This window comes from Trichechus manatus, unplaced genomic scaffold (genome assembly GCF_000243295.1).
Source record: "Trichechus manatus latirostris isolate Lorelei unplaced genomic scaffold, TriManLat1.0 scaffold00142, whole genome shotgun sequence".
In the NCBI taxonomy this organism is placed as follows: domain Eukaryota; kingdom Metazoa; phylum Chordata; class Mammalia; order Sirenia; family Trichechidae; genus Trichechus; species Trichechus manatus.
The window spans coordinates 2428457-2455795 of record NW_004444078.1 but is presented as its reverse complement, the minus strand read 5'-3'; the positions used below and the strand labels follow the sequence as shown (position 1 = coordinate 2455795).

The 27339-nt window shown below is 40.9% G+C and overlaps 1 protein-coding gene and 1 non-coding gene across 6 annotated transcripts in view; one reads left to right on the top strand and one right to left on the bottom strand.

The window, feature by feature from the left end:
- Positions 1-3001: 3001 nt before the first annotated feature.
- The window catches only part of MFSD6 (major facilitator superfamily domain containing 6), a 95094-nt gene continuing 70756 nt past the window's right edge, over positions 3002-27339 (top strand). Inside the window, exons 1-3 of one of the 5 annotated variants that reach the window (XM_023739876.1) lie at positions 3002-3148; positions 15213-15258; positions 17788-19408. In XM_023739876.1, coding sequence (XP_023595644.1) covers positions 17841-19408 — 1568 coding nt within the window. In that variant the 5' untranslated portion in view covers positions 3002-3148; positions 15213-15258; positions 17788-17840. Of the gene's footprint in view, positions 3149-6151; positions 6977-15212; positions 15259-16055; positions 16438-17787; positions 19409-27339 lie in introns of those variants that run through there. The other 4 variants (XM_004385580.2, XM_023739873.1, XM_023739874.1 and 1 more) reach the window with 4 other exon arrangements.
- LOC111822240 (U6 spliceosomal RNA) lies at positions 23981-24084 on the bottom strand. The gene has a single exon (XR_002825530.1). It is a non-coding gene; the product is annotated as a U6 spliceosomal RNA (small nuclear RNA).

Sequence of the window (27339 nt, the reverse complement as noted above, 5' to 3'; positions counted from 1 at the left end):
TGTATATATTTATACACTTTACCGTTTTGCTTCTCTAGAGAACCCAACCTAAGACAATGATTCAAAGGCAAGAATTCTTCTTTGGTCTTCCTTTTTCATTGTCCAGCTTTCACATGCATATGAGGTGATGGAATATGGGAATAAATGTGAATGGATCATACAATATAAAGGTTTTGCACTACTGGGTGGATGGTGGTTTGGGAACCCAGAAGGAAGTGTGAGTTGGGGAGAGGTAGAAAATAATGAAGCTTTGATGTGGTTTTAGTGAGCTTGGGGCGCCTGTGAAACAGCCCACTTGATATTTGACCATACAGATATTCAGTTTAGGAGAGAAGCTACCCCAGAAAGAAGGATTTTAGGGTATCTTCAAATATTCTGTGAGTTGAGTCAAGGGAATGGATGAGAGCATTCATAGAAAAAACAGAGCTTGAAGACACAGAAAAGTCTAGAACAAAACCCAAGGAAAACTAAAACTTAAGTGGAGTGTACAAAGGGAAGTAGTGGCCAGACAGGAGGAGGGAAACCCACAGCTGTGGTCACAGAACTTAGAGGAATGGAGCATTTCAAGGAAACGACAATCAACAATGTCCAATGTTTCTTACCGTGCATTTGAAAATGATCCAATAAACCATGTGATTTGAACATCTTCCTGTTGTCTTTGAGCCTTTCTGTGCAATGACTGGTGGAATAGCCTGCCTGGTGCTCAGAGACTAATTTCCCACACCACACCCACACCTACTGGTTACCTCACAGGGGGTGGAGACATTGAAGGAAGAATGGCTGATCATTTTATCTTCCTGCAAATTTGCATCTTCTCCTTGGTTATACTGACAATTTGTTTTGTATTTTAAAAAATAAAGACAAATTTAAGTTTGAAAATATTTAGTGTACATATGAATTGGAACAATTACATATTAGGCATGGCCAAGACAACCTGAAGATATTAAAAGGATGTGGCTTCCAGAAAAAATTTCTGCCCTACCAAGGCCAGTTAAAACGACACCTCCTACGCTGACCCTTGAGGCTGCCCTGTCCTGTTTGAAACAGAAATGCCAGCTCTAACTCTAGGATGACTTGTCTTTACTTTACAACATGGAGCCGTCTTTGAGCAGCTATAGGTCAAGAACTACCCTTTCTTTCCCAAAGTTCTCCTGGCTCTCCTTCCTCTTCTTCCACTTGCAGGAGAAAACCTAGGATCTGAACCATGTTAGACTTGGGGTCTGTTCACTTTCTTTTTCTTTATTAAAAAAATTGCTTCTTTAATGATGAACAGATAAGAAAAACGGTAACTCTTTTACGACAGCTACCAACGGGGTACTTTATGAGTCATTCAGTTTCAAATAATGCAATAGGAAACTGTCTTCAGTCCACACCAGCTCCGACATTAGTCATTTTATGAAGTCCAGCAACTACCTTAACCCTTTTCATTTGAAACTCCAGCGCTCACTGCCTTTATGTTTCGCTTTGACGTGTCAGTATTTTAAGTGGATTTTTCATGAGGCTAATGTAGCTTATGGGAGAAAAATGTGGCAGCCTTCTGTAAAGATTACAGTCTTGGAAACCCTATGGCAGCAGTTCTACTCTGTCCTATAGAGTTGCTATGAGTCAGAATCAGCTCCAAGTGGGTTTGGTTTTGGTGTGAATATAGCTTGTAAGTTTCAGGGCTGTTCCTAGGCTAAGGGAGGGGCCCTAGCAACTTCCTAGCTGTAATATTGTTTTATTCTTTCTAAACAGGCACCCCAAGTTATAATGCTTTGGGCCTTCAGAACCCACATCAGTATGCTTTAGTAGTTAAGAACTTAAACCTTGGAGACAAAAGAAGCCTGCTCTCCCTTCTACGATGTAGTAACTTTGGATAGGTTGCATGAACTTTCAGCCTAACATTACGTGTCCCGCAGGACTGTGGTAAGGCTTAAATAGTATTTAAACAGTGCTTTCAAAAGCGTGGTAGTTCGAATCCACCAGATGTTCCTTGGAAACCCTATGGGGCAGTTCTACTCTGTCCTGTAGGGTTGCTATGAGTTGGAATTGACTCGATGGAAATGGCTTTTTTTCCCTATATAATAAATGATCATAAATGTTAGCTGCCATTGTTATTGTTGTTGTTGCCAGAGTTAGACCATAAGCTTCCTGCGAATAGATCTGGCATCCCTCAAAGCGCATCATAGGCACACAAAATACTTAATGAATGAATGGTATTTTTTACAATCATCTCCATTCTCCCCACCCTTTCTACGTGTCTAACCAGAAATACTACTTTAATTACGTTCTTAGTGCGACACACAAGGTTACCTCTACAGCAAAGCGCCGGATACTCAGTAGCACCTTTCTAAAAAAACTGCTTTAGCCTGGGTGTACCCCTTCCCTAAAGAGTCGTGAAACTCCCTCGTTGTTTGCCTCCACTCTTCTGTCCCTTTCTTCTCTCTAGGTTCAACTGGGGATAGTCGCCAGGGTTGGAACCAGAGACACAGAGATAACGCATTAACAGAGTTAGCATTGTGCCTAGCGCATAACTAGCGCTCAATAAATGATGCCTATTATTATTATAATCCCCAGATCAGGCAGCCACTGCTCTGCTGTCCCCAGCCCCTGCCCCGGGCCAGGCCTGCATCATTTGTATGTGGGGTGGAGGAGCGACGTGGAGGGTGGCGGAGGTGGGGGTAGAACCTCGCCTGTCTGCTTTCCCCTTCTCAGCGTGCTTCCCCAGCAGGGCTGGATCCAGGGGTCCCCCGGGACCGTCAGGGCGGGCGGGAGGCCGGGAGGAGGCGGGAGGCGGCAGCCGCCGCCGCCTCCGCCGCAGGAGGCGGAGCGCTGCACCTGGCGGCGGGTCCCCGGCGCTCAACCTTGAAACGGGTCCAGCCGGTAGTGAGCGGCGGCGGAGGCTCCGAGCCGAGGCGGTGGAGAAGGTCGAGCCGGCGGGTGCGCTCGGCCCGCGGTTCGCCGTCACCACCACCCCCACCCCGCCCGCATCCCTCCGCCGCGCCGCGCCCCGCCCGCTGCAGCCCCCGAGGAGCTAGTGACCCGCCCGAGATGGTGTGCGCTGCCGCGACAGCCGCCGCCTGGGAGCCCCAAGCCGCCACCCTGCACCCCGGGGAGGGGGCTCCCCGTGCCCCGCGCAGCTGAGCACCATCACCGCCGCCAGCAGCAGGTGAGTGGGGGCCGAGAGCACGGGGAGGGCGCGCGGGTGGGGATGGCCCGGCAGCCCCACCCAGGCTTGGCTCGCCGCGGACAGACCCAGCCGGGTGCGGGGAGTGCACCCTCCGGTGTGCACACCTGCTGTCAGGAGAGGGGGTTTCGGAGAGGGGCCCGGTGAGTAGGTGCGTGGGCGTCTCCACTCCCAGCCCGGCTCGCCGGCCGCACCCGCCCCTCGACTTCTCTGCCGCTTGTCATCTTTGTGGGGTGCTGGGGGAGGCTGAAGCCGGCGCCCCCGGCGCGCCGGGCGAGGCAGCACTTCCGCAAACGTAATTGGCGTCGGGAAAACAAAGGCCCTTCCCGGGGAGCCCTCGCCGGGCGCCGGGGTTGGGGGTGGGCCCCACTGTCCAGGCCCTTCGCGGCCCAGCTCCACCTGCGCCCTTACGGTAAACATGCCGGGGAGAAAGGAGGAGGCGAGAAGTTCTCTATGCCAGACAGCTTATGATAAGGACGTGGCCACTTGTGTGACAAGAGGAGGAAATTGACGAATCCTCTGCCTCTCCAAGTGAATAAATACGAATAAAACACCTCTCTACCTGCCTGCTGTCCTTCTATCAGATATTCCCCCCACATCGTGCTTCTTTACTGCAACTCGATCTATACCTCCCTGGAGCCTTCCGAGAGCGTAATGGGGGTTTCTGGTCCTTCTGAGTCTTAAAGTTACTCCCCACACAGTCCCCTCTAAACTTAGGTCGTGAAAAAATCCAAACCTAACTTCCCCCTTATTTATCCCATTCCCACAAGGACAGATAGGTGAATTAATTACCCATAAGGACGGCACACGGTGCATTTTGCCTCTCCCACACACATTTGCAACCACGAACATTTCCTTTCATCCGAGAACATTTAACAAGCACCTTGCAGAGCTACTGGAGCACAAAAAAACCTTGCCTGATAGTTGTAGGCAGGCGGGGTTGGGGGGGAACAGTTGAGGTTCTAATTCCGTCTTCCTGAGCCCCAGTTTTCTTATTTGTAAGCGGAGACGTGGTTAGATATATCGTGGCCAAGTTTTCCCCCAACAGTTCTATAAGTTCAGAATTTTGTGGAAATCTAACCTTTCAATATAAATGAATATAAGGAGGGAGGTGGACATACCGTTGGCCAATAACATTTGATAAAAGCAGATGTATATTTGGCAGGTCCCTGGTGTCTAGAGTATCCCTTGCCCAAGTACAGGGGACCAGGAGCCAGCTAAGGGTGTATACATCATTGATGGCCTCGTTAAGTAAAAGGAGAAGGTAGGAAGCCACCTCATTGGGAAGTTTGGCTTTTGACACTTGAAGTGGCTGGTCATTGGTAGATACGCAGGAAGTTTTTAATTATATAGTGGTAGTCAGATGGCTTGTGTTTATCACATGTTGTAAGTAAAATTTTGGATTGCTTAGGTGGAGGTAGGACATTACTAATGAGCTCAGTGCAAGACATTCTAGGGGAGTAGGAGGAGAGAGGATCATATTTCAATAATGCATTAAAGCTACTAAGCATGTTTACAGTGATTTATTTCTAAGGCACTTTCTGTGTCTATACAAATAAGGTAAATATAAAAACATGAAAGCAAAGTAAAACACTGTATTTTTATATAGGGAGACTACAGTGCATTGAGAGGATAGAATTAAAAACAGATTAGTAAAAATCATGGGTGGTAGAAACATGACTACAGAAGAACGTATTTTAAACCTTGAGGTCTATATTCTGGTTTAAATTCTGAGTACAGAAAAGATGTGTCTGAGGAAAGCAACTATAAATTTCTGTTTAACATGCCCTGTCTTATGGATGGAGCCCTGGTGGCACGGTGGTTAAGAGCTCGGCTGCTAACCAGAAGGTCAGCAGTTTGAATCTACCAGCCAGTCCTTGGAAACCCTATGGGGCAGTTATACTCTGTCCTGTAGGGTTGCTATGAGTCAAAATGGACTCGGTGGCAACGGGTGGGCTATCTTATGGATAGATTGTGCTTTCTTCTAATCCTCTCAACTTTCTCAGCGTCTTTTTATTGAATGGGCATTTATCAAGCACCTGTTATAAATATAGTAGTCTTTTATATGATAAATGTGTGCTAGCACTAGAACCTAGTGTTAAATTACTAACATCTGATTTTGTTTTTAATTTCTCATCACAATTCTTATTTTACCCACCGTTTAATCATCTTGTGTTCCTAGTCCTTATAGATCTTGGACCCATAGTCCTGTACTTGACTGTATTTACCTGAGGCAGTCCTTTTCTGAAAAGATTTGGAGAAAAGAAAAAATTCAGAAGTGTGTGTGTTGATTTAGGAAATAATGTTAGAATCATTTATTCCCTCTTCTTGAGCGTAGAGAATGTGACCCAGCTGGAGCTGGGCTCACAAGGACTCACAAGGACACATCAACTGGGCCCTGAGGTATAAAGACAATAGCTAAGATAATCTTGGAAAATATCTTTTAGGGAAACTTCCACATAAAGCCGATCAAACACAACACAAAAGACTTTCTTTCCACTCTTATCTTTTTCTGTTAGAATTTAGTGAATAGAAATTTGTTGGACCAGTGAAGACCCTCCTGACTGTCATTACTGAAACCTGTACCAATGATTGTAAAGAAAGACAGGATCACAGTTTCTAGCCAATTTGTAAAAGGTGAAGCTTTCAATGGTTTTGCCCATTTGTAATGTTAATATATACTGATGACTCTGTAATAGTCTTTGGACTTGGGCAGACATGGCTGTGGCAGCATGCTTGTCCATTTTCCCATTCTTGCCTGTTCTGTAATATTCTTTGGACTCGGATGGACATGGCTCTAGCAACATGCTTGTCCATTTTCCCACTTTTGTCTCTTCTGTGATATTTCCTTGGACTCGGGCAGACATGGCTCTGGCAGCATGGTTATCTGTTTCCCACTCTGCCCTTTTGAATATATGCTGAATAAAACTTTCTTTTTGCTTTACTCAATTTTATGATGTTTTTCCTCTACAACAGTGTATAAAACAGGGATTTACATAACTAGGTTTACAAATAACCCCAAAATATTCATATTGAATTTGTAATTTGTCTTTTATTTATTTAGTTTTTTGCTAATGTGCATTTTGTATAAATTGTTTCTAAAATATAGCAAGTAATAATTTACTGAGGAAAATCTTTCTGTAAAACCTTAAGTATGTAACTCTGCTTTCAGTATCTGTCTTTCAAAAATTCTTTGCTTTGTGCTGTGAAAAGATAAGAAGTCTAAGATTTTTCCACGTTACTTTCTTGACAAAGAAAATTTATATCCATTAAAATAATAAGTAATTTGACAATAGAGATGGTTTCAAATGCGAAGTGTTAACTCCTTGTTGTGGCTCTCCGTTCTTGCTGTAGCCTGTGTTGGCCTTGACCAGGTTCTGTCCTTCCCTCTTCCTTTCCTCACCTAATCCTTTACTGGTCCTATTAACTAAAAGGAGTTTGAAGACACTATTTCAAAGTTAATAGATTTCTCAGCCTCCCACATGATTGTAGTTACACTTTTTGGGTACCCTCACTGAGAAAATGCATGATAGAAAGCTAATAAGAATTCTAATTATAAATTAACATTCATTACAGAAATAAATTTATGATAGCAGCATTTATCTACATTTGAAAATGAGTAGAACCTATATATGTGACATGTTATTTACTCAGGGCTTTCAAAGACCCCTGGCAATAACTCCATGTCCCCCGCAGGTTGGGGCCATTGCCCTGGAGGAAGCAAGCGGCTAGTGATCCCAGACACACTTCTGTGGCTCGGGGCAGGAGAGAAACGGGTAGGATCTTGAAGCTCTAAGTGAGGCTGCCTTGGTGAGATTGTTCCTAGCATCCCACATTGAACAGTAGAAAGTATTTTCACTTAAAAATTACACACTTTGTAACCCTTAGGTTCTTCTGGTAGTCTTGGCTCAGTAATTTGAAACGTAATGGGTTAAGTGAACTGAGAGCTTGTCTGGATGCTGCTAGGTGTGGAATCACCTTTCAGAAAGCCATTTGGCCTTTGCTTTTGGGTCTTTCCAGCCATACCAACACCTGAGGCTTATAAATGGGGCCTGACCAGACCAAAAGAGACCACCTGGGGGCCGATGCTGACTAAGCCTTACAAGGCATGATGTAATCCATCGTGGCCACATGATGAGGCCAAAAAGAGCCCTGAATCCTAAGGCTGAGAGGAACTTCCTGGTTGATGACCATACATGGGACAGGGTAGCACATCCATCCCTTTTTGAGACATGGTAGCCTGGTGCTGTGACCCCTCCCAGGCCTCACCCTATGTGTCTCTTCCTTTCTATCCTTTTTGGTTGTGATAAAGCTGTAGCCATAAGTATGGTATACTCTGTGAATTCTGTGAGTCATTACATCAAATTAAAGAAAACACAAGGGCAATGAGAGCCAGCAGGAGCTGATGTCTGCCTGTTTGGCAGTCTGAAAGAAGGTGTCCTTCTAACGTGTGTTCTCTGACCCAGCTCTGGGTGGCTAAGGTCTGAGAAATGCTGCATGGGCAGCTGGTCTGAAAGATCGTCTCCATCTAACTGTGAGCTCTGACCCAGCTCTGGGTGGCTGGGGTCAGAGAGAGTGTGCCACATGAGTGGCTGGTGACAAGAATGCAGAAGTGGGAAGCTGAGGACTGGATTTGTTTCTACACTTTGGGAATGGGACTGATGCTGATTCTTCCACACGAAGTTAGCAATGAAGGTGGCATTCGCCCGCCTTGCCATTTGTTTCATGCAAAACCTTTCACTATTTGTAATGTTATTTCAACAGGGAAATAGTCTCTAAACTTCTAACTTGGAATGGTTTTCTAACCATTTCTAACTTAATGGTTTCTAACTAAAATCCAAAAAACCAAACCCGTTGCCCATTGAGTCATTTCTTCTAACTAAAGTATAATGAATATTGAGAAAGGCTGATCATTAGTTTGGTTACCCTGTAAATACAAGCAGTTGTTCTGATTGCCCCTTCTGACTATTGATCTCTGTTTAGAGAGAGATGAATATACATTTCTTCTACTTTCACAACGCTTCTGTGACCCCCTAAATTCTTACATTGTATTCTTTTTTGACAAATAAATGCAGAATATTAGCAGCAAATTCAATTAATTTCACTTTCTGTCTTGAACAGCTATTAATTTTTTTTCTTTTGGAGAAACTCTCAAGATATAAATATCATTTAAAATTTTTTTTCATGCTGTAATATGAACTGTTAGTTGTTCCTCCCACTGGGCTTGTTTTAAGATGGGAAGATTATTTGAGAGATAGAAGGAAATGAAGTCTGGGGCCTGCCTCAAATTTATGTTATAAGCTATGCTGTGTTGGCATAATATTTAATAAAAAAACCTAAAACAAATACATAGGCATCTGCTTCCCTAGTGGTTGATAAGGTCCAAAGGCCCTAAACTGTAAACAGTTTTTATTGGCATTTAATTGTTTCTTTCCATACAGTGAAAGTAAAAATCCATTTGGTTCGTATTACTAAAGCCACCTTTAGGGTTAAAGGCTATTTCCCCCCACCCCCAAGAGATGAAAATAATTAGTTCCTTTCACTCTTACCAGGTTGAATGCACATATATTAGACAGGATTTGAGTCCCTTTGTTTCAGATTTACTGTGTTTCAAATATAATTAAAATGCTCCTACAGGGGACTGTACTTTAAATGAGGAGTTATTTTTGGTCTTGAAATACTTAATTATTATTGTAGTCCATAATACAACAATGTGATTTGCAGTGAGCTACAAAACATTAGGCTCTAGACATGGACAAGAACATAAATATATAAGCTTTTTTTTTTTTTAAGTGTACTTTAGATGAAGATTTACAAAACAAATACTTTCTCATTAAACAGTACACATATTGTTTTATGACAATGGTTAACAACCCCACGACATGTCAGTACTGTCCCTTCTCAACAATGTATGAGCTTTGATGGATAAAATGCTAGTCTTGATTCAGGGGTAGGTGTGCCGAAGAATTCTAGAATGCCTACTTGGGAAGAAAGGCCCAGTGTCTAAATGTAATATTATACCCTGAAATAAGACCATAACTACCACCACCAACAAATGTTCACATGTTGCTTTTGAGTTTGCAAAATGCTTTTTCGTATATTATTTAGTTTAAGCCCTGCAACTCCTCTGTGAGTTAGTTGACTTGAGTTTGTATTTTTATCCTAATTTTACAGATGAGGAAATGGAGGCACAGAGAGACATTGATTTTCCACAGCCAGGGGAGGAATCAGGGCTTCTCTCTGCTGACCCTTAAAATGAATCTCTGATCATAGGAAACTTTCACAAAACTTTGTATGTATATTGTCATAATGTACTTGTCAAAAATAATGTATATTTAGTGCTTAAAAGAGTAAAGGACAATATCTAATTACTAGCATCCTCCCCCAAGGCATTTATAATCTAGTTGGGCAGACAGGAAATACCTATTAAAAGATAGCACTACAATTACCCATAAGATCTACAGTAGCTCAGGTCTGAGAACTACCTGAGTAGTAAAGGAACAAGTCAGGAAAATGTTGCCAAGTTTATTCTATTTTCAGATCTTATAAAAGGTTGCATTAGATACAGTTCATAAAGTACTGTTCTTTCTAAAATGATACCATCACAGGATATCAATACTTGCAATTCGTGTCAAGACCAGCACACTAAAATGAAAGTTCAAAGGTTAGAAATTTTTTTTTCTTTTGTTATTCTTTTTTAAAAAAATTTATTGTACTTTAGGTGGAAGTTTACAGCTCAAGTTAATTTTTCATTCAAAAATTTATACACAACAGCCCCGTAAAACCAAATGAGACTAACGAGCTACAGGAGTCCAGTGACAAGGGCCAGAAGGCAGAAGGGGACAAGGAAGCTGGTGATAGGGAACCCAAGGTTGAGTAAGGATATTGTTGATGTGTTGTGAGATTGTTAACCATTGTCATAGGGCAACATTTGTAGTAACTGTTAAATGAGAAACTATTTTGTTCTGTAAGCCTTCATCTTATGTGAGAATAACAGCACAATTGGAAGAGCGTAGTCAATGTCACTGAACTGTGTATGTAGGAATTTTTGAAACGGTGTATCTTTGGCTATGTGTATTTTCACCAAAAAAAAAAAAAAAAAAAGGTTGAGAATTTAGAGAGTTAATATGTTGTGGGGTTGTTAACCAATGTCATAAAACAACATGTGTACTACTGTTTCATGAGAAACTATTTGTTCTGTAAGCCTTCACCTGAAGTACAATAAAAAAAAAAAAAATTTATACACATACTGTTTTGTGACATTGGTTGCAATCCCCACAATGTGACAGCATGCTCCCCCTTTCCACCCTGGGTTCCCTGTGTCCATTCGTCCAGTTCCTGTCCCTTCCTGCCTTCGTGTCTTGCTTTTGGGTAGGAGCTGCCCATTTGGTCTCATATATTTGATTGAACTAAGAAGCACATTCCTCACGTGTGTTTGTTTTATAGGCCTGTCTATTCTTTGTCTGAAAGGTGGGCTTTGGGAGTGGTTTCAGTTCTGAATTAGCAGAGTGTCCAGGGGTGATAGTCTCGGGGGTTCTTCCAGTTTCTGTCAGACCAGTAAGTCTGGTCTTTTTTCGTGAATTTGAATTCTGTCCTACCTTTTTCTTTCGTTCTATCCCGGCTCTCTGTTGTGATCCCTGTCAGAGTGGTTGGTGGTGGTAGCTGGGTACCATCTAGTTCTTCTGCACTTAGGCTAGTGGAGTCTGTGGTTCATGTGGTCATTTAGTCCTTTGGGCTAATGTTTTCCTTGTGCTTTTGGTTTTCTTCATTCTCCATTGCTCTGGTTGGGATGAGACCAATAGATGGATCTTAGATGGCCACTCACAGGCTTTTAAGACCCCAGATGCTACTCACCAAAGTGGGATGTAGAACATTTTCTTTATGAACTATGTTATGCCAGTTGACCTAGATGTTCCCTGAGACTATAGTTCCCAGCCCCCAACCCCACTACTCAGTCGCTCAAAGTGTTTGGATGAGCCTAGGAAACTTCTGTGCTTTTGCTGTGGTCAAGTTGTTCTGACTTTCCCTATATTATGTGTTGTCTTTCCCTTCACCAAAGGTTAGAAGATCTTTAGTAGGGGTTGCAGTAGTAAAACTCTGCCAATCTGTTTTTCATATTGTAGCCATAGTGATCTTTATAAAATTCACGATATGGCCATTCCAGTCTCCTGCTTAATTCCCTTCAGGGACTCCCCATTGCTGTCAAAGAATACCTACAAATTCTTAGTGTGTATCAGGCACTGTGCTAAGAATTCAACCTGCGTTATGCTTTTTAATCCTCACACCTACCCTAAGAGGAAAGAGTTATTGTGTTCCCTATTTTGTAGATGGAGTCCCTGGGTGGTGTAAACTGTTAATACCCTAAGCTGCTAACCAAAAGGTTGGAGGTTTGAGTCCACCCAGAGACACCTTGGAAGAAAGTCCTGGCAATCTGCTTCCAGAAAACCAGCACAGTTCTACTCTGACACATGGGATTGCCATGAGTCGGAATCAATTCATTGGCAACTTGTTTTTTTTTTTTTTTTTTTTAGGTGAGACATTGGAAGCTTAGGGAAACTCATTGCTTTCCCAAGGCTGCAAAGCTAGTCATGGACAGAGCTAGGATTCAGATCTCTGCCAGTCAGTTTCTCATCCATTACTCAGGAACCCCTTAGAATTGGGTACATACTCAACATAGCCATTGCCGTTGAGTTGATTCCGACTCCCAGCAACCCTATAGGACAGGGTAGAACTGCCCCATAGGGTTTCCAAGGCTATAATCTTTATAGAAGCAGATTGCCACATCTTTCTCCCACGGAGCAGCTTGTGGGTTCAAACCAATGACTTTTGGTTGGCAGCCAAGTGCTTAATAATGTGTACAAGGCCCCTCTTAATCAGGCCTGTAAGTGCTCCTCTTTTGGGTTGCTCCTGCCCATCCTGGAAGATTCCCTCAAGAGCCCACCCCAGAGGCATCTACATCACCGTGCTTTCTCCTGTTCTGACATTTAGCACAGTACATTTGTCCCTTGCCTCTGGACTTGATGGCAGGGACAATGTCTGCTTTACCATTGTAAACCATTGATCAGCAAGCATGTGTCCTAGCTAGCGGGTGGTGCCAAATCTGTATTTTTTTGATAATTAAAAAAAGGTCATTAATTTTCAGTACAACTCTCCAATGCAATATTTTGTTCTCCTTTCATCCCTCAGCCCTATATTCAGGGTCCTCTGTAATCTATTCCCGTTTGGTAGCCTCATCGTATGTCCCCCAGCCCCAATATAAACCTTTTAAGGATCTTGTGCTGCATTTTTTTCCCCCCATCCTAGAATAGTTGTCTCACTCATCCTTGCCTAAGGTAAATCCTACCCATTTCCCAAGGTTCTATTCAAGTCCTTCGTTCTCTTGACAGCCCTTCTGAAGTGTGGGCTCTCTACTCTGAACTCCAGAAGTACCTTATGTCTGCACTATGTTTTGGCAAATAATCATGCAGTGCTATGTGGTTTCTCTTTTAATATTCTTTTCAATTGTTATTTAAATATTCCACGTTAGTTAACATTTGTGGAGCCCTCGTGGCGCAGTGTTTAAGAGCAACGGCTGCTAACCAAAAGGTTGGCAGTTCAGGTCCACCAGCTGCGCCTTGGAAACCCTATGGGGCAGTTCTACTCTGTCCTTTAGGGTCACTATGAGTTGGAATTGACTCGATGACAACGGGCTTGGTTTTTGGTTTAATGTTTACATAACTAGTGTTTTGGGCTTATGTTATCAACTATAAAGCAAGTCTTTGAGTCACAAGACCAAGTTGTTGGCATCTCTGTCTAGCAGCATGATGCATCCAGATGTACTACCTGCCAAAAGCAGTTTCTGGTGCCAGACTTCTTGTGTTTGAATCCTAGTTCTGCTACTTACTACCTGTGTGACTTTGGGCTAATTATTTACCTTTTATGGGCCTCAGTTTCCTCATCTGTAAAGTGGGGAAAATAACCATACCCGTCACAGAAAATGTTGTGAGGATTAAATGAGCTAATATACGTTAAGCCCATCCAAACGAAACCCATTGCCATCAAGTCGATTCTGACTCGTAGCGGCCCTGTAGGACAGAGTAGAACTGTCCCATAGGGTTTCCAGGAAGCAGCTACTGGATTCGAACTGCCGACCTTTTGATTCGCAGCCAGGCTCTTAACCATTGCACCACCAGGGCTCTGTTAAGCCCACAGCAAGTGTTATTTAGGTATTGTGTTGTAGTTAGTTACAAAAATGATGATAATATGTCCCATAGAACCCCTCTAAATATTTTGTCAAGATTAGGCAACCACGGGGTATGCATTAACTTTTTGTATGGATCAGTTTGTCACCTAGCAGACAAGTCCCTGGGAGCCTGGGAAAGGACCACCTTGAATGTCAAGGATAGCAGGTTTGGGTTCTAGGAGGAGTTTCAAAGCGAGTGAAACAGTGTTGGTAGCAGCTGTGGGGAGTCCACAGGCAGCCCTGATTGCGTGGAGGGCTCAAACTGGAAGCTGAAGAACCAACTGGGCTGGCAGGACTAGGACCAGTATTGACTCTTTCACAATTTGGCTTAGTCCCTGCCGTAAAGGCGCCATGTCAAAATGTCCCAAAAGGAAAAGGAACAGTCCAGAATAGTCATTCACCTTTGTACACGTTAATGCCCTTGCAGCTTGTGTGACTGTTATAACCCAACCTTGTCTGTCTTTTTCATGACAATGGCTAGCTGTTTAGCAGATGCTAAAGCAATCTTTATTGAAAGAAGATTCTGTTCAAACTGGCATTGAGTGCTGTGCCTCTGAAGAAAGCTCTATTCTAGAAAATGCTGGGGGTTGAACTGAATATTTGAGTATAGTGAGTGAATACTAGGATTCTAAGTCTTGTTTTAGAATGGCTGCTCTATGTCTGTGCACTGGTAGTTACAGTCTTGCTCTGGTACATTGCTCAAAGGCACAGAGAATGGCCAATAACAGATGACACAATAGAGCTAACTCTGAGGGTTCAAGAAGTGGATTTCCTCATTTTGTAACTTCAAGTTTGGTCTCTGGGCAACATCGAGTTACAATGGTGCAGAGGAAGAGTGTCCCTTCTGTATTATCTGGAGATCGTTTCCTGCTTATCACTGATTGTTATGCTGCTGCTTCATTATAGCACTCATTACCATCATGTTTGTAAATCTGATCTTTGGCAAATATTATTACAAATAATATATTCAGGTCTAATTTTTTTTTTTCAAAAATTGAGCCCATTTTCATACTCTTAGGTCATATATTTGTGGATCACAGTATATATTTGAGCAGTTTTAATTTAAATATTTAATGAAGAAAGCTATCAATTTTAACAAGAACGATTTCATCTCCTCTCATCAATAATTCAGACACACCTGCTATTTGAGTGACTCAGTGTAGGTACTGGTAGAAGTAGAATCTCTTTCCAGGTTATAAAAAGACTTGTATTTTCACTGTAATGGTCTTGATTACTATCGTTAGGGAGCAAAGGTGAGAAAACCTTTGTTTTTCTAATAAAATAAACAAAAACCCTCCTAATCCAGTTAAGATTAGCTGCAAAATTGCAACAGATGATTTCACAGAGAAGTTCATGAATTTCACTCTCTATATAATTCGAAATGTGTTTGTCTCCTCTCTCTCTCTCTTTTTCAAGTTTCTTTAAAAAAAAACCTTAAGATTCAGAAATTTAAAACAAAATGTTATATGTTGGTGGGCCACTTAATAAACAAATCTCCCCTGGATTTGTAAACAGTTTAATTACTTCATCCAGCATGTAAATATTTTTATTGCTGTTTACACTTGCTCTACCAGTATTATAGCAAATTAAACCTAATCTAATTCAACCAAAGCATACCCTGCTGTGGGACATATTTTAATTTTATTAAAATACGGGGGATTTTTTTTTTTGTTGTGTTGTTTATTTTTGTTCCTGATCTGTGATTACATGGATGCTAGAGTTATGCTTTATTTCATTACTATCAAAATCGAAATATGACCTGAAAATATTGAGTCTAACCATTAATGTCCTGAATTTAACTAAGGTTTTTGTTCATATTTTTAGATTTGAAATTCATATAAAAGTTACTGAGTTGACATTCATATAAAAGGTACTGAAGGTTACATTATGGGAACATTTCCGTAATTGCATTTGTTGATACTTTGAAAATGACTTAACATCTGTACTCATGTAACTAGGGGAATCTTGCATAACCTTATAATAATCAAAAAATCACTTGACTAAGATAGAGAGCCAAGAGTGGTTGGGGAGAAAGTCACTTATCAAGGTTAAAATCAACGTTCTAATGTAGGATATTTTGCAGTATTGAATTAGCATTTCGACATCAGTTCCTCATCATCACCTGCACAAATCAGGGAATGATGCGTTTTTTTAAAGAGGACTTTATGTCCTTCTCTGACCTACTTGGTAAGGACTTGCCAGTTGATTTATGAAAGAGAATTAATTAAAGGCCATTATAGGGCACCTGATTAGAATTCATGCAGTTGGACATTCTGTACAATTCTGCAAAAAATATTTTTAGCTAGTGATAGAAGGGTACCAGTAGCTGCAGTGAATTATTGTCTTTCACAAAGACATAACTCATATGACTGTATATTTGTTTCAGTTTTAATCTTTATTGTAAAAATGAGAGTTATATATGTACAAAGTTTTTTTAAAAAAATCAACGAGTTTACAAGGTTTTCTTTAATACCAACAAACATACTTGTGCACCCGTCCCACGTTTTCCCTCCCAGAGGCAACTCCTTTCTCTGCCTTTAGGCAACTATTGTAAAATTAAGTCCAAAGGAGATTTATTTGTGTATGTGTTTTTTTTTTTGGGGGGGGGTTGGTGATAAAACAGAGCTGGAACTTTGTACACACAGCTGCCTTGTATAGGTGAAGGCACTAATAAGAGGAAAAATAAGTACAGAACATTGAAGGAAATCTTCCATAGCTGGGCAACAAAAGCTTGGATTTTGCTTTTTCTTCAGGTTTTCTGGGAAAAAGTTTTCCTTTCACCATTAAGAAATTCATAAATATTTTCAAAGTGTATAGCTATGTTGACATTTGACTTTTGGGGAAAAGATAAATTGAGTTATTTAATAATGACAGGCCTTATTAAGTTGTGTTTCTATTGTCTGCCTAGGAGCTTTGTACAGATTAACAAATATTTGCAAGCATGGTTCTGGAAGATTTTCAGAAAGTTAGTCTTCATTTTGGGAAGAGAGACAACAGGATATATCCAAGGGGTGGCAAGTGATATTGATAATTCTATTTAGTAGAGAAGGTGAAAAGAATGAATTATTATAATGTGTATACCTTCTACAATCAGAATATATTTATTGCAACTGTATATTATAAATCTTGATGCAAGACCTTGTGACTATTAAATCATTTGTATAATAGACAAAAGGGAAATTCTGATGGAATGTAGCACAATTCCTGTAAATTTATGTGGCTGATATATTGCTAATCTCTCATATGAAACACCTTGTGTCTTAAAAAGGTTTAATAGCATTTTATTATCCAAAACATGTTATTTGGCAGTTCAGTGTGGTGTATTAGAGTATGTGTCCTGAAGCCATACTAAACCAAAACCAAACCACACCCACTGCCGTTGAGTCTGTGCTGACTCATAGTGACCCTATAGGACAGAGTAGAACTGCCCCATAAGGTTTCCAAGGATGTGAATCCTTACAGAAGCAGGCTGCCACATTTTTATCCTGCAGAGCGGCTGGTAGATTCCAACCGCTGACCTTTAAGTTAGCAGCCAAGAGCTTTAACCATTGTGCCACCGGGGCTCCTTTTGAAGCCATACTATCAGGGTTCAAATCCTGGCTTCTGCCACTTATGAGTTAATTAAACTTACTAACCATGCATCAGTTTTCTCATCTGTAAAATGGAGACGATAGTCAGCATATTATGATAATATGAATTAATACATGTAAAGATTTTTAAATGGTATCTTGCACAAAGTAAGTGCTCAAGAAATGTTACCTTCCCCCTCACCCCCTGAGGTTTTCTTGAACTGAAATCCATGAAAATATATCTAGGGAAACATAAGCAATGAAAGCAACGTGAAAACTAGTTCCTTACCAGCATGTCATTGTCATGGCTATAGTGATCAACTCAGTGGCAAATGTGCATTTGGCTCCCTCTTCGCATTACAGTTGTGGTTGTGCTTAAGAGGTTATTTCTGTTTTTCTCTAGAAACTGAATGGTTTTAGCTACCTTTATTTTCTAAAGAATTCTAGACTTCATAGTGCAGTGGATTTGTTTGAACAGTAAAACCAAGAACTATAAATAGTTTTTGCTTTCAACTCCCCATATCTGGTTTAGACATAACCCCTAGCATTTGTACATTTTCCCTAGGAATCAATGAAAAGATTGGGAATGAACCTAAACTAAGAACCTGCCGTTGGAAAATGTAATTGTCTATTAGTGGCCACAAGGAGTATTTGATTTTTTGAAGGTTCTTTATCAGTATTTTATGGCTGCAAGTGATAAATGATGAGAATTCTCTCTCACAGTTGTTATTTTTAGCTGTAGTTTGAAACTCCTCAGTTTCCTGCAAGATTAAGCTCTGTCTAAATGTTATAATTTTCATGACTAAGCTATCTTTAATTTTACTTTACAGATCAACTATCAGAATTTTGAAGGTCATAAACTTTCTGATGGTGGTAGTGAGCCATGGCGGCAGATGACAAAGTTGCCATCTTAACTGATGATGAAGAGGAACAGAAGAGAAAATATGTGCTTGCTGATCCCTTTAATGGTATTGCCAGGGAACCAGAACCACCTTTGAATGAAACACCCTCCTCCACAGAAACGTCTGCTATCCCTGAGGAAGAAATAGACTGGATGGAGAAGCACTGTGTTAAAATAAACAACGATCTTCTGATTTCCAAGGTCTTTTATTTTTTCTTTTACTCTGCATATGGCTCTCTTTACCCCCTTTTGCCTGTGTATTATAAACAGCTGGGAATGTCCCCAAGCCAGAGTGGACTGCTAGTAGGTATTCGATACTTCATAGAATTCTGCAGTGCCCCCTTTTGGGGTGTAGTTGCAGATCGCTTTAGAAAAGGCAAAGTTGTCCTTCTCTTTTCTCTTTTATGTTGGGTTCTATTCAACCTGGGCATCGGATTTGTCAAACCTGCTACCTTGAGATGTGTACCAAAGATTCCCCCAACAACTCGCCCTTCTAATGCAAGTCAGCTGCTAACCATCCTTCCAACAAATTCCTCTCTTACCACTTCTCCTACCATGCTTGTCTCCCCATCACCAAAAACACGTGAGAAAACGAACGTGCTTCCTTCCATTGCAGCACTGATGTTAGAAACAGAGCCCAATATCTCAGAACCTGTTATCTTTTCAACAACTCCAAGTAAGAGAAGTGAACCCACTCTGCGGCCTCAGACAGGCGAAATTACTGACCATATTGTGGACTTGACCGTAAGCCCAAGCACAGTAACCCCTGCTCCCCCCGGAAACGTAACCAGGGAGACAACCATTACTACTGTCACTACCACCAAATCTTTACCTTCTGACCAAGTCACTCTTGTTTATGATCAGCAAGAAGTTGAAGCTATATTCTTGGTGATCTTGGTAGTTGTCATAATAGGAGAATTTTTCAGTGCCTCTTCCGTCACGATTGTAGACACAGTAACACTCCAGTATCTGGGAAAACACAGAGACCGCTATGGATTGCAGCGTATGTGGGGCTCCCTGGGCTGGGGCTTGGCGATGCTCTCCGTGGGCATCGGGATTGACTACACCCACACAGAAGTGCTCGTCGATGGAAAGGGGTGTAAGTCCCCAGAGTACCGGAACTACCAGATCGTCTTCATTGTCTTTGGAGTTCTTATGACCATGGCCTTGATTGTCGCTACTCAGTTCCGGTTCCGCTACAACCACTTCAACAATGATACTAAAGGGAAAGAGGTGGAGATCCCTCAGGTGGAGAGGAACAACTCCGCAGAGTCCTCTGAGGAGACACCAGCCTCCACAAGCCACCCGCAGGCCTTCAACTTTTGGGACTTAATCAGACTTCTTTGCAGTGTGCAGTATGGCTCAGTGCTGTTTGTGGCTTGGTTTATGGGTTTTGGATACGGCTTTGTGTTCACCTTTCTCTACTGGCATTTAGAAGATCTGAATGGAACTACAACCCTCTTTGGGGTCTGTTCAGTACTGAGTCACGTGTCTGAGCTGACAGCTTACTTTTTTAGTCACAAGCTTATTGAACTGATCGGCCACATCAGGTAAGAAAATGCTTGCTATTACTGCTCCTTAGCAAGTGAACTTCGTTTTATTTTTTTGGAGCCCTGGTGGCGCAGTGGTTAAGAACTCAGCTGCTAACTAAAAGATCGGCAGTTTGAATCCACCATCCACTCCTTGGAAATCCTATGGGGCAGTTCTACTCAGTCCCATAGGGTGGCTATGAGTTGGAATCGACTCAACAGCAGCGGGTTTGGTTTTGGTTTATTACTGCTCCTTAGCAAGTGAACTTTATCTTTTTATAGTTTATATCTCCTTTAAGCATCTTTCAGGATGTTATAATTTGTGCTGGGGGTCAGGTGGGCGTGGGAATGGAGTTTTTTGTTGCTTTTCCTTAAAATAGAAACAAAAGGAAGACTAAGGATTATCTAAAACAAACAAAAAATGGCTGCCACCTCTCTACTGCCCCTCAGAAAAGGCATATAGACTGCTTAGCTGTGTGCTAAGAGACTCTTACAGTAAATGTTTTCAGTATAGCACCTCCAGCCTAATGAACTGTATTATTCCATGGACCTTGAAGGGCTCCTGTGCGTCAGGCACTTAAGAAGGTGGGCTTAACTGGATAAGGTAGGTTGTTTTTTTCAGCCTTCATTTATTCTCAGCCACTTGCTGTCACAGATAGAACTTGAAGGTATAAAGATGTCCATTACATTTAACAAGGCTGTGGCCCACTATGCAGGAGAAAGATGTGGCAGTGTGTTTCTGTAAAGATTACAGCCTTAGAAACACCATGGGGCAGTGCTACTCAGTCTTATAGGGTTGCTATGAGTTGGAATCGACTTGATGGCAAAGGGTTTGGTTTTTTGGCGGCTCATTATAATCTCCATACCATGTTACTTGGAGAAAAGTCTTATGTTATTTTTTTCCTGATTATTAAACATAAGTCTCTATATTCTTATCTGCCATGAAGACATGGAACACTTAAAAATCTTTTTTCGACCTAAAATTTCCCACGTAGTCTGTTCAGTCAAAAAAATCTATAAATGCCTAGTGTTTCTTGTTGTGTAATGTTTCTTTCCACTAATGTTTGCCTGAAGCTGACTGAACAGTGTCTTGCTCTTTCTAAGTCTCTCTGCTCTGTGGCTGGCTCTAAAATGTGGAGCCAGATACCCTTAAGCATTCTTGCCTCATAGAAACGTGTGGCACGTCTGTTTCTAAAATATGAAGTTGCAGGAACTAAAAGGAAGCAACCGTGTGTGTGTATGATAATCTTTAAATCTGCTGTTTTTGTGAGAAATTAAAAAGGAGAAATAGGTGATAACACACTTAAGAAACATCAGTCTTTTCTTCTTTTCATTTCATTTCGACTAAGTGAAGAAAATATTTCTGAATTTAAAGTGTCAGCCCAGTATCATCCTTTTCCCTAGACGATTGTGAATATTTTTCTTGTTTTTTGGTTTTGCTTTGGGAGGCTGTGTCCTGTTCCTTCTCTTTCTCAAATCTTTGACCCCTTTGTTGTCACTAAACAAAGTCAGGCACTGTTTGGATGCTTCTTGGACCCATAGACTGCCTGAGGCATGTCCGTGGGACCAGTCTGAAAAGAGCCTTGTAATATTAAGGGTTTGGGCATCCGTTATCCTTGTCCATATCATGTTTACATTCTCTGAGCTGTGTGGCTTGACTGTGATGAATTAGACTGTTCTCTTCAGCGTGGGTATGTGAGCAGGATCTCACCTCAGCTACCAGTATCTTTAAATCACAGTCATTTATTCCCAAAAAGGTACCCAGTTAGGTCTTACCAGTGAGTGCAGTTCCTGGAAGTTATATAATCAGTCAACAGCATTAGTTGAACGCTGACTCTGTTTTGAGTATGTGACTAGGTTCTATTTTCAAAGAAATTGTTAACTTCTTTTCACAAACTAAGAAAAAAAGGGTATCTTCTGCCTTTGCCTTTTGTCTGAGGTAGATATTTAATGGTGTCACTGGGTGATGCAAATGGTTAATGTGCTCAACTCATAACTGAAAAGTTGGAGGTTCGAGTCTACCCAGAGTTGCCTCAGAAGAAAGGCCTGGTGATCTTCCAAAAAATCAGCCATTGAAAACCCTATCAAGCTCATTTCTACTCTGACACACATGAGGTCACCATGAATCAGAATTGACTTGACAACAACTAAAAAGAAAAAATATAAATTTTCATGTTAAAATCCTAGTGGGTTTACTACTACTTTTGGTAATTAGATGAGCTTACACTTGTGTTTGATTTTCTTTCGTGAGTATTATTAGTTACTCATTACTTAAAAACCTACAGTTCACCTAATTGGGGCAGTAACCTTAATTTTCTAGTTTTATGTACAGAAAGCATCTTCCTTTTCTTATTTAATGTGATTTGATGTGATAGACAAAGTTAGCTGTTGTGGCCACATTGTTGCTCCCAAGAGCCTGCTGGGATTCCATCAATATGTGGTCACTTACCTCTTTTGCATTCTAATATTAAAATTTATTAATTATTTTAAATACTTTTAAAAGATTTTGATAGCTAAAGTAAGATTATACCACATACCAGGTAGAATGGATGTGTTTCTTTTAGAATTTTGGGAGTCTGATCAGATGGTAAGGAGCCCTGATGGTGCAGTGGTTAAGGGGCTCAGCTGCTAACTAAAAGATCAGTGGTTCAAACCCACCAGCAGCTCCAGCAGCTCTGAGGGAGAAAGATGTGGCATTCTGCTTCCAGAAAGACTACCCATAAAGATTACACAGCCTTGGAAACCCTGTGGGGGCAGTGCTACTCTTTCTTATAGGGTCACTATGAATCAGGATCAACTCGATGGCAGTGGGTTTGGTTTTTTTGGTTTTAATCAGGTGTTGGTTGCTGAGATTTTTGGTGTTTAAAAGTGTAGTATGACAGTTTAAGCTTTTACTGGAAGAACAGCGTACATTAAAAAGCTGGTGAAGAGAAATTATCTTTCTGTGAATTCTTAGCTTTTATGTATTCCTTGTAGGAATTCAGTATTATGTGGCTATCCTACTGGGAGTTTGTTTTTAGGAATCAGCAGTATCATAAAATTTGTAGATATCTCCATGTGATCAGAAGTGGTTTTCTTTATATAGATTCATAATGAAGAACAGTTCACACTGAAAGCAGTTTTTTTAATTAGGATGCCCACTTTTGAGCCACTTAGGTTCTTTTTTGTTTTGCTTTTTTTTTTAATCTACTGAGAGTGGGATATGAAGCCAGTTAATATTTTAACAGTTCTACAGTTTGGTCCCAGTTTTTCGGGGAATAACCTATCAGTGTACACACACACACACACACACACACACACACACACACTCACTCACTCACTCTCTCTCTCTCTCTCTAAGTGATTTCTGTTTTTGAGCTTGGATTTTATTCTTCTCTGGAAAGTGACTTTCTCAGGCAAATAGGATTTCTACTAAAGAAGCAGACTTCTTTTAATCTGAAATCACAAAACTTCTGGAATATACAGCAAGTATATTTCTAGCCTAATTTATAAAAAGAATATAACTAGACTTATTTAACTAGAGATGGAAATGCATCTAATGAGAATAGCCACTCTGCTGAATGTTTCGACAGCCATGAGTAATGCTGTGATCAAAATGAATTGTAAAAAATCTTATGTAAATTTGTAAATCATCACTATCCATTTTAGGTCATTACCTATGTTGTTTAAATTTGTTTAAATTTTAAGGAACACACAAAAATTTACTCAAGCAATCCGTGAGGTTGCCCTGAAATTCTTGTACTCAAGGTCCTTTTTACCATGCAAATGTTATCCAGAAGGGTAATAATACTAGGTCATTGTTAACCATTACCTGAAACCAAACCCATTGCCATCAGGTTGATTCTGACTCATACCAACCCTATAGGACAGAGGAGCACTGCCCCATAATGTTTCCAAGGCTGTAAATCTTTACAGAAGCAGATTGCCACATTTTTTCCTATGGAGTAGCTGGTGAGCTCCAGCCACCAACCCTCTGGTTAGCAACCGAGCACTTTAACCACACTGTATTATCAGGGCTTCTTCTTGTTAACCATAGTTACTGCTCGATAGTAGCTAATTTATCCAAATGAGCTAGCCTGTCAGTTTGGGAAAGAAATGAATACACAATGCAAATATCAAGAGGAGGAAGGCACAGGCTTTCTTGATGGGGCACTGCAGAAGACTCAGGCAGATAGGAGATTGCTGAACTACAACTCAGCTGAGGACACACAGGAGGTGGTGTGTGATAAACATGCTGTCATTGGAGCAGTAGACAATAAGTATTGCAGGAGGAGGAAGTCTTGCGACTGGGATGATCAGGGAAAGCTTCCTGGAGGAAGCTCAATGTGAGCTGGCCACTGAAAGATTTAGAGAAGATAGTGTCTGTGCTTTTTTTTTGCTTCTCACTCTTTTCCCTTATTTCTACATATCCTGTTGTGCCATCTTTGCTGATCCTGGACCCACTGGCTCTCAGATCCTCTTCTTACCCTGTATGGTGGGGTGCTGATATCTGCAGGCTGCGTTTCCCAGGATCTGGTCTCCTGGCTCCTGCCCAGGTGCAGCTAATGCAGTGGTTCTGAACCGTTAGACTCACCAGAAAATCCTTTTTTTTAAAAAAATATGGAGCGCCTCACGAATTTGCATGTCATCCTTGTTTCCGGGCCATGCTAATCTCTGTATCATTCCAATTTTAGTACGTGTGTTTGTGAAGCAAACACTCCCGGAAAGCATTTAAAAGTCTCCAATGCTACACCCCAAACAATTACACCAGACTTTCAGGGGTGCATCCAGGCATTCGTACTTTTAAAGCACCTCAGATGATTCCTGTGTTCAGTCAAGGTTGATCACCACTGAGCTAATGAGAGGCAAGGGCACAGGTGAAAGGTTAGAAGGAAGGAGGAAGGGGTGGAAAAAAAAAACTCAGGGCATTTCTTTCTTTCCAGTTCATGCAACATCTTTGTGTGAACTTTGGAGATTGTTCCTTCCAGTCCTTTTAGATGGTTCTTTCCCTGGCCTCTCGTAGTTTCCGTACATGAATGAGCTGAAGAGTACTCTGCTGAGTACTTGAGGAGAACCCTCTGCACATCTCCCCTCGCCAGTACTTCGTCCTGCTCCCTGGACTCCCATCCCTGTATTCTAAACTCAGGGAGACCTCCATGCCCTGTCAGGCAGCAACTCTAACAGCTGCTGCATCTCTTCTGTGGCTCCATCCACTGTGGGTGAGCCTGAGTCCTGGTAACATTGCCTCCTCCCTTTATCCTTCTAACCTAGGCACGTAGAGGCTGCTTGCGGTTCTCGCAGTCTACTCTGGCTTTGTCACTCTTCCAGCACCTGTCTAACCAAGTTTCTGAATTAAGACAGATTGGTACCTGTTTTCCCACTTAAATCCTGACCCATGTGCCATCCTTCACTGCTGAAGAGGACTTCTTTTTTTTTTTTAATAATTTTTTTTATTGTACTTTAGGTGAAGGTTTACAGAACAGATAGTTTCTCATTAAACAGTCACTACACATATTGTTTTATGACATTGGTTAACAACCCCATGACATGTCAACACTGTCCTTACTCAACCTTGGGTTCCCTATCACCAGCTTTCCTGTCCCCTTCTGCCTTCTAGTCCTTGTCCCTGGAATGCTGAGCTTCATTAGTCCCATTTTGTTTTATGGGGCTGTCCACTCCTAGGCTAAACAGTGAACCTCAGAAGTGACTTTGAAGAGGAATTCTGATAGTAATCGCCACAGTGAAGGCATAGAATGGAAATAGAATAACTCAAGTCTTAAAAAAAAAAAAAGTGGGTGGGCCTTAAACAACCTTTTTCCTTCTAATTTCTTACAGGAGAATTATCTCTTTTTTAAAAAAACTTTTTATAATAATTTTGAAATTATAAGTTGTACTTATTCTAGAGGAGCAAGTATTAACTGTATTATTTAAAAATCAAAACCATGCATAATTGTTCAATTTAATTGAACAAGCAGTTATTTAGGACTGGAGAATTCCAAATTAATAAGATGCAGGGGATGAGCACTAAAGTGAAGAAGGTTGAAAAAGACTGAGAGGGGTGGTTGGAAGCATATGGATAGTGGGACCAGGAACATAAACTTTTATCTGGAGGCAGTTGGGAATCATAGCATACTGAGAAGATTCTTAAAGTAGTCCAGGTGAGAGATGATATGGGCCTGAGCTACAGTTGTAGTAATAGAAATTGAGGGAATGATGGATTTGGGAGGTAAAACTGACAGAATAATTTGGATGTGGGAATTGAGGTAGAGACTCCCATGTTTCACCCGTTTGGGTGAATGATGGTTCCACTTAACAGGAAATGCAGGAAGGAGATGCAGAATTGGGTGGATGGGGGGCAGTGTATCTGAATCCAGTGCTGGGTTTGTTTAGTTTGAGACTGGGACATCTAGATGGGGATGTCTAACAGGTAGGTGACTATTTTATGTCTGAAGCTTAAAAAGAAGAGGATTGGGGATACAGATTTTGGGATAAATCCATGAATATGGATGAGATCAACAAGGAAATCTTACGGTCAAAGAAGAGAAATGGATTGAGGAAAATCCACTACTCTTGTCTCTAAGATAGTATTCCAAGTTTCTGATTTGATTGAAATGTTGGTCTATGCTTGGTTTTTTTAAGTAAATATCTTTATGCTTGAGAATATTTCATGTGGTGGAGAATTTGATTGTGGTATCTACTGTAACCTGTTTCCACGTCTTGTTTCAGGAGCACATGACTTCCTAAGCAAACCACCCCACTTCCCAGTACCATTGCCTGAGTCAGGCACCAGCCAAGCAACAGAGAGAAAAAATAAAGGGAGTGAGAATATAAGGAAAAGAGATGGAAAGAAAAAAAAGTAGAGAAAGGAAATAGCTACATACATTCTCTCCAGGGGAAGGTTTCTTCCTGTCCTTATCATGGTTACAAGCAAGGGCTTAGGAGTCAGATCACTGTGTTCGGACCCTGGCTCTGCCACTTGGGACCATGTGGCCTTGGTTTTGTATCTTTGTTTTGTCATCTGTAAATGGGGATACTATTAGTACCTAACTCTTAGATTTTGTTTTTTATTTTTAATGAAGATTAAATGAGATAAAATATGGCAATTGCAGCAGCACAACTGGAAGAATGTAATCAATGTCACTGAACTTTGCATGTAGAAATTTTTGAAATGATGTATCTTTGGCTATGTATATTTTCACCAAAAAAAAAAAAAAAAGAGATCGAGAAGGGAGAGGGTTGACATGTCGTCGGTGTCATAAAACAATACGTGTACTGACTGTTTAATGAGAAACTATTTGTTCTGTAAACCTTCATCTAAAGTACAATTAAAAAAAAAAAGATAAAAAAAAATTTGGCAATTGCTTAGAATAGTATTAGGCATATATTAGGAGTTTAGTTGATAATTTTTTAATAATTATGTTGTCAGTCTTCTGACATATTGCTTATAACTATAACACCCATTTAATCTGATAAAAATACAGGTGACATGGTAAATTATAAGAAGTGTACAGATCATTAAGGCTGCAAAGGCAAGATGTTTATGATCTTCAAAGTAACTAACATTTCCCCTCAAAAATATCTTGGTCAAATTGAGATTTTTTTTCCAATTTCTGAGGACTATAGACTGTCAAATGACATGGAATTATATGAAATCGGAAGCGCTCTACCTGATGTAGCCTTTATATCATGGAATGTTTTGTTCTTATAAATCGTAAGGCGGTCTTCCTAAAGATTAGCTTAGTCTGCTCAAAGTTAGCGCTAGAAAACAAATTACTTTTATCTTTAGATTCTGTAGGGTGGGTATAAAAAAACTGGTTACTTTATGTAGCCTGGCTGGTTAGTGAAATAAAATACAATGACTGTTCTTAGTACTGGTAAATGAAGCCTGTTCGGCATGTGCTTTCTCTGCCAGACCAATACAGCTCACTGCCTGGCTTCAAGCCCAAGTTATGTTTATTCTTAATCACAGCACT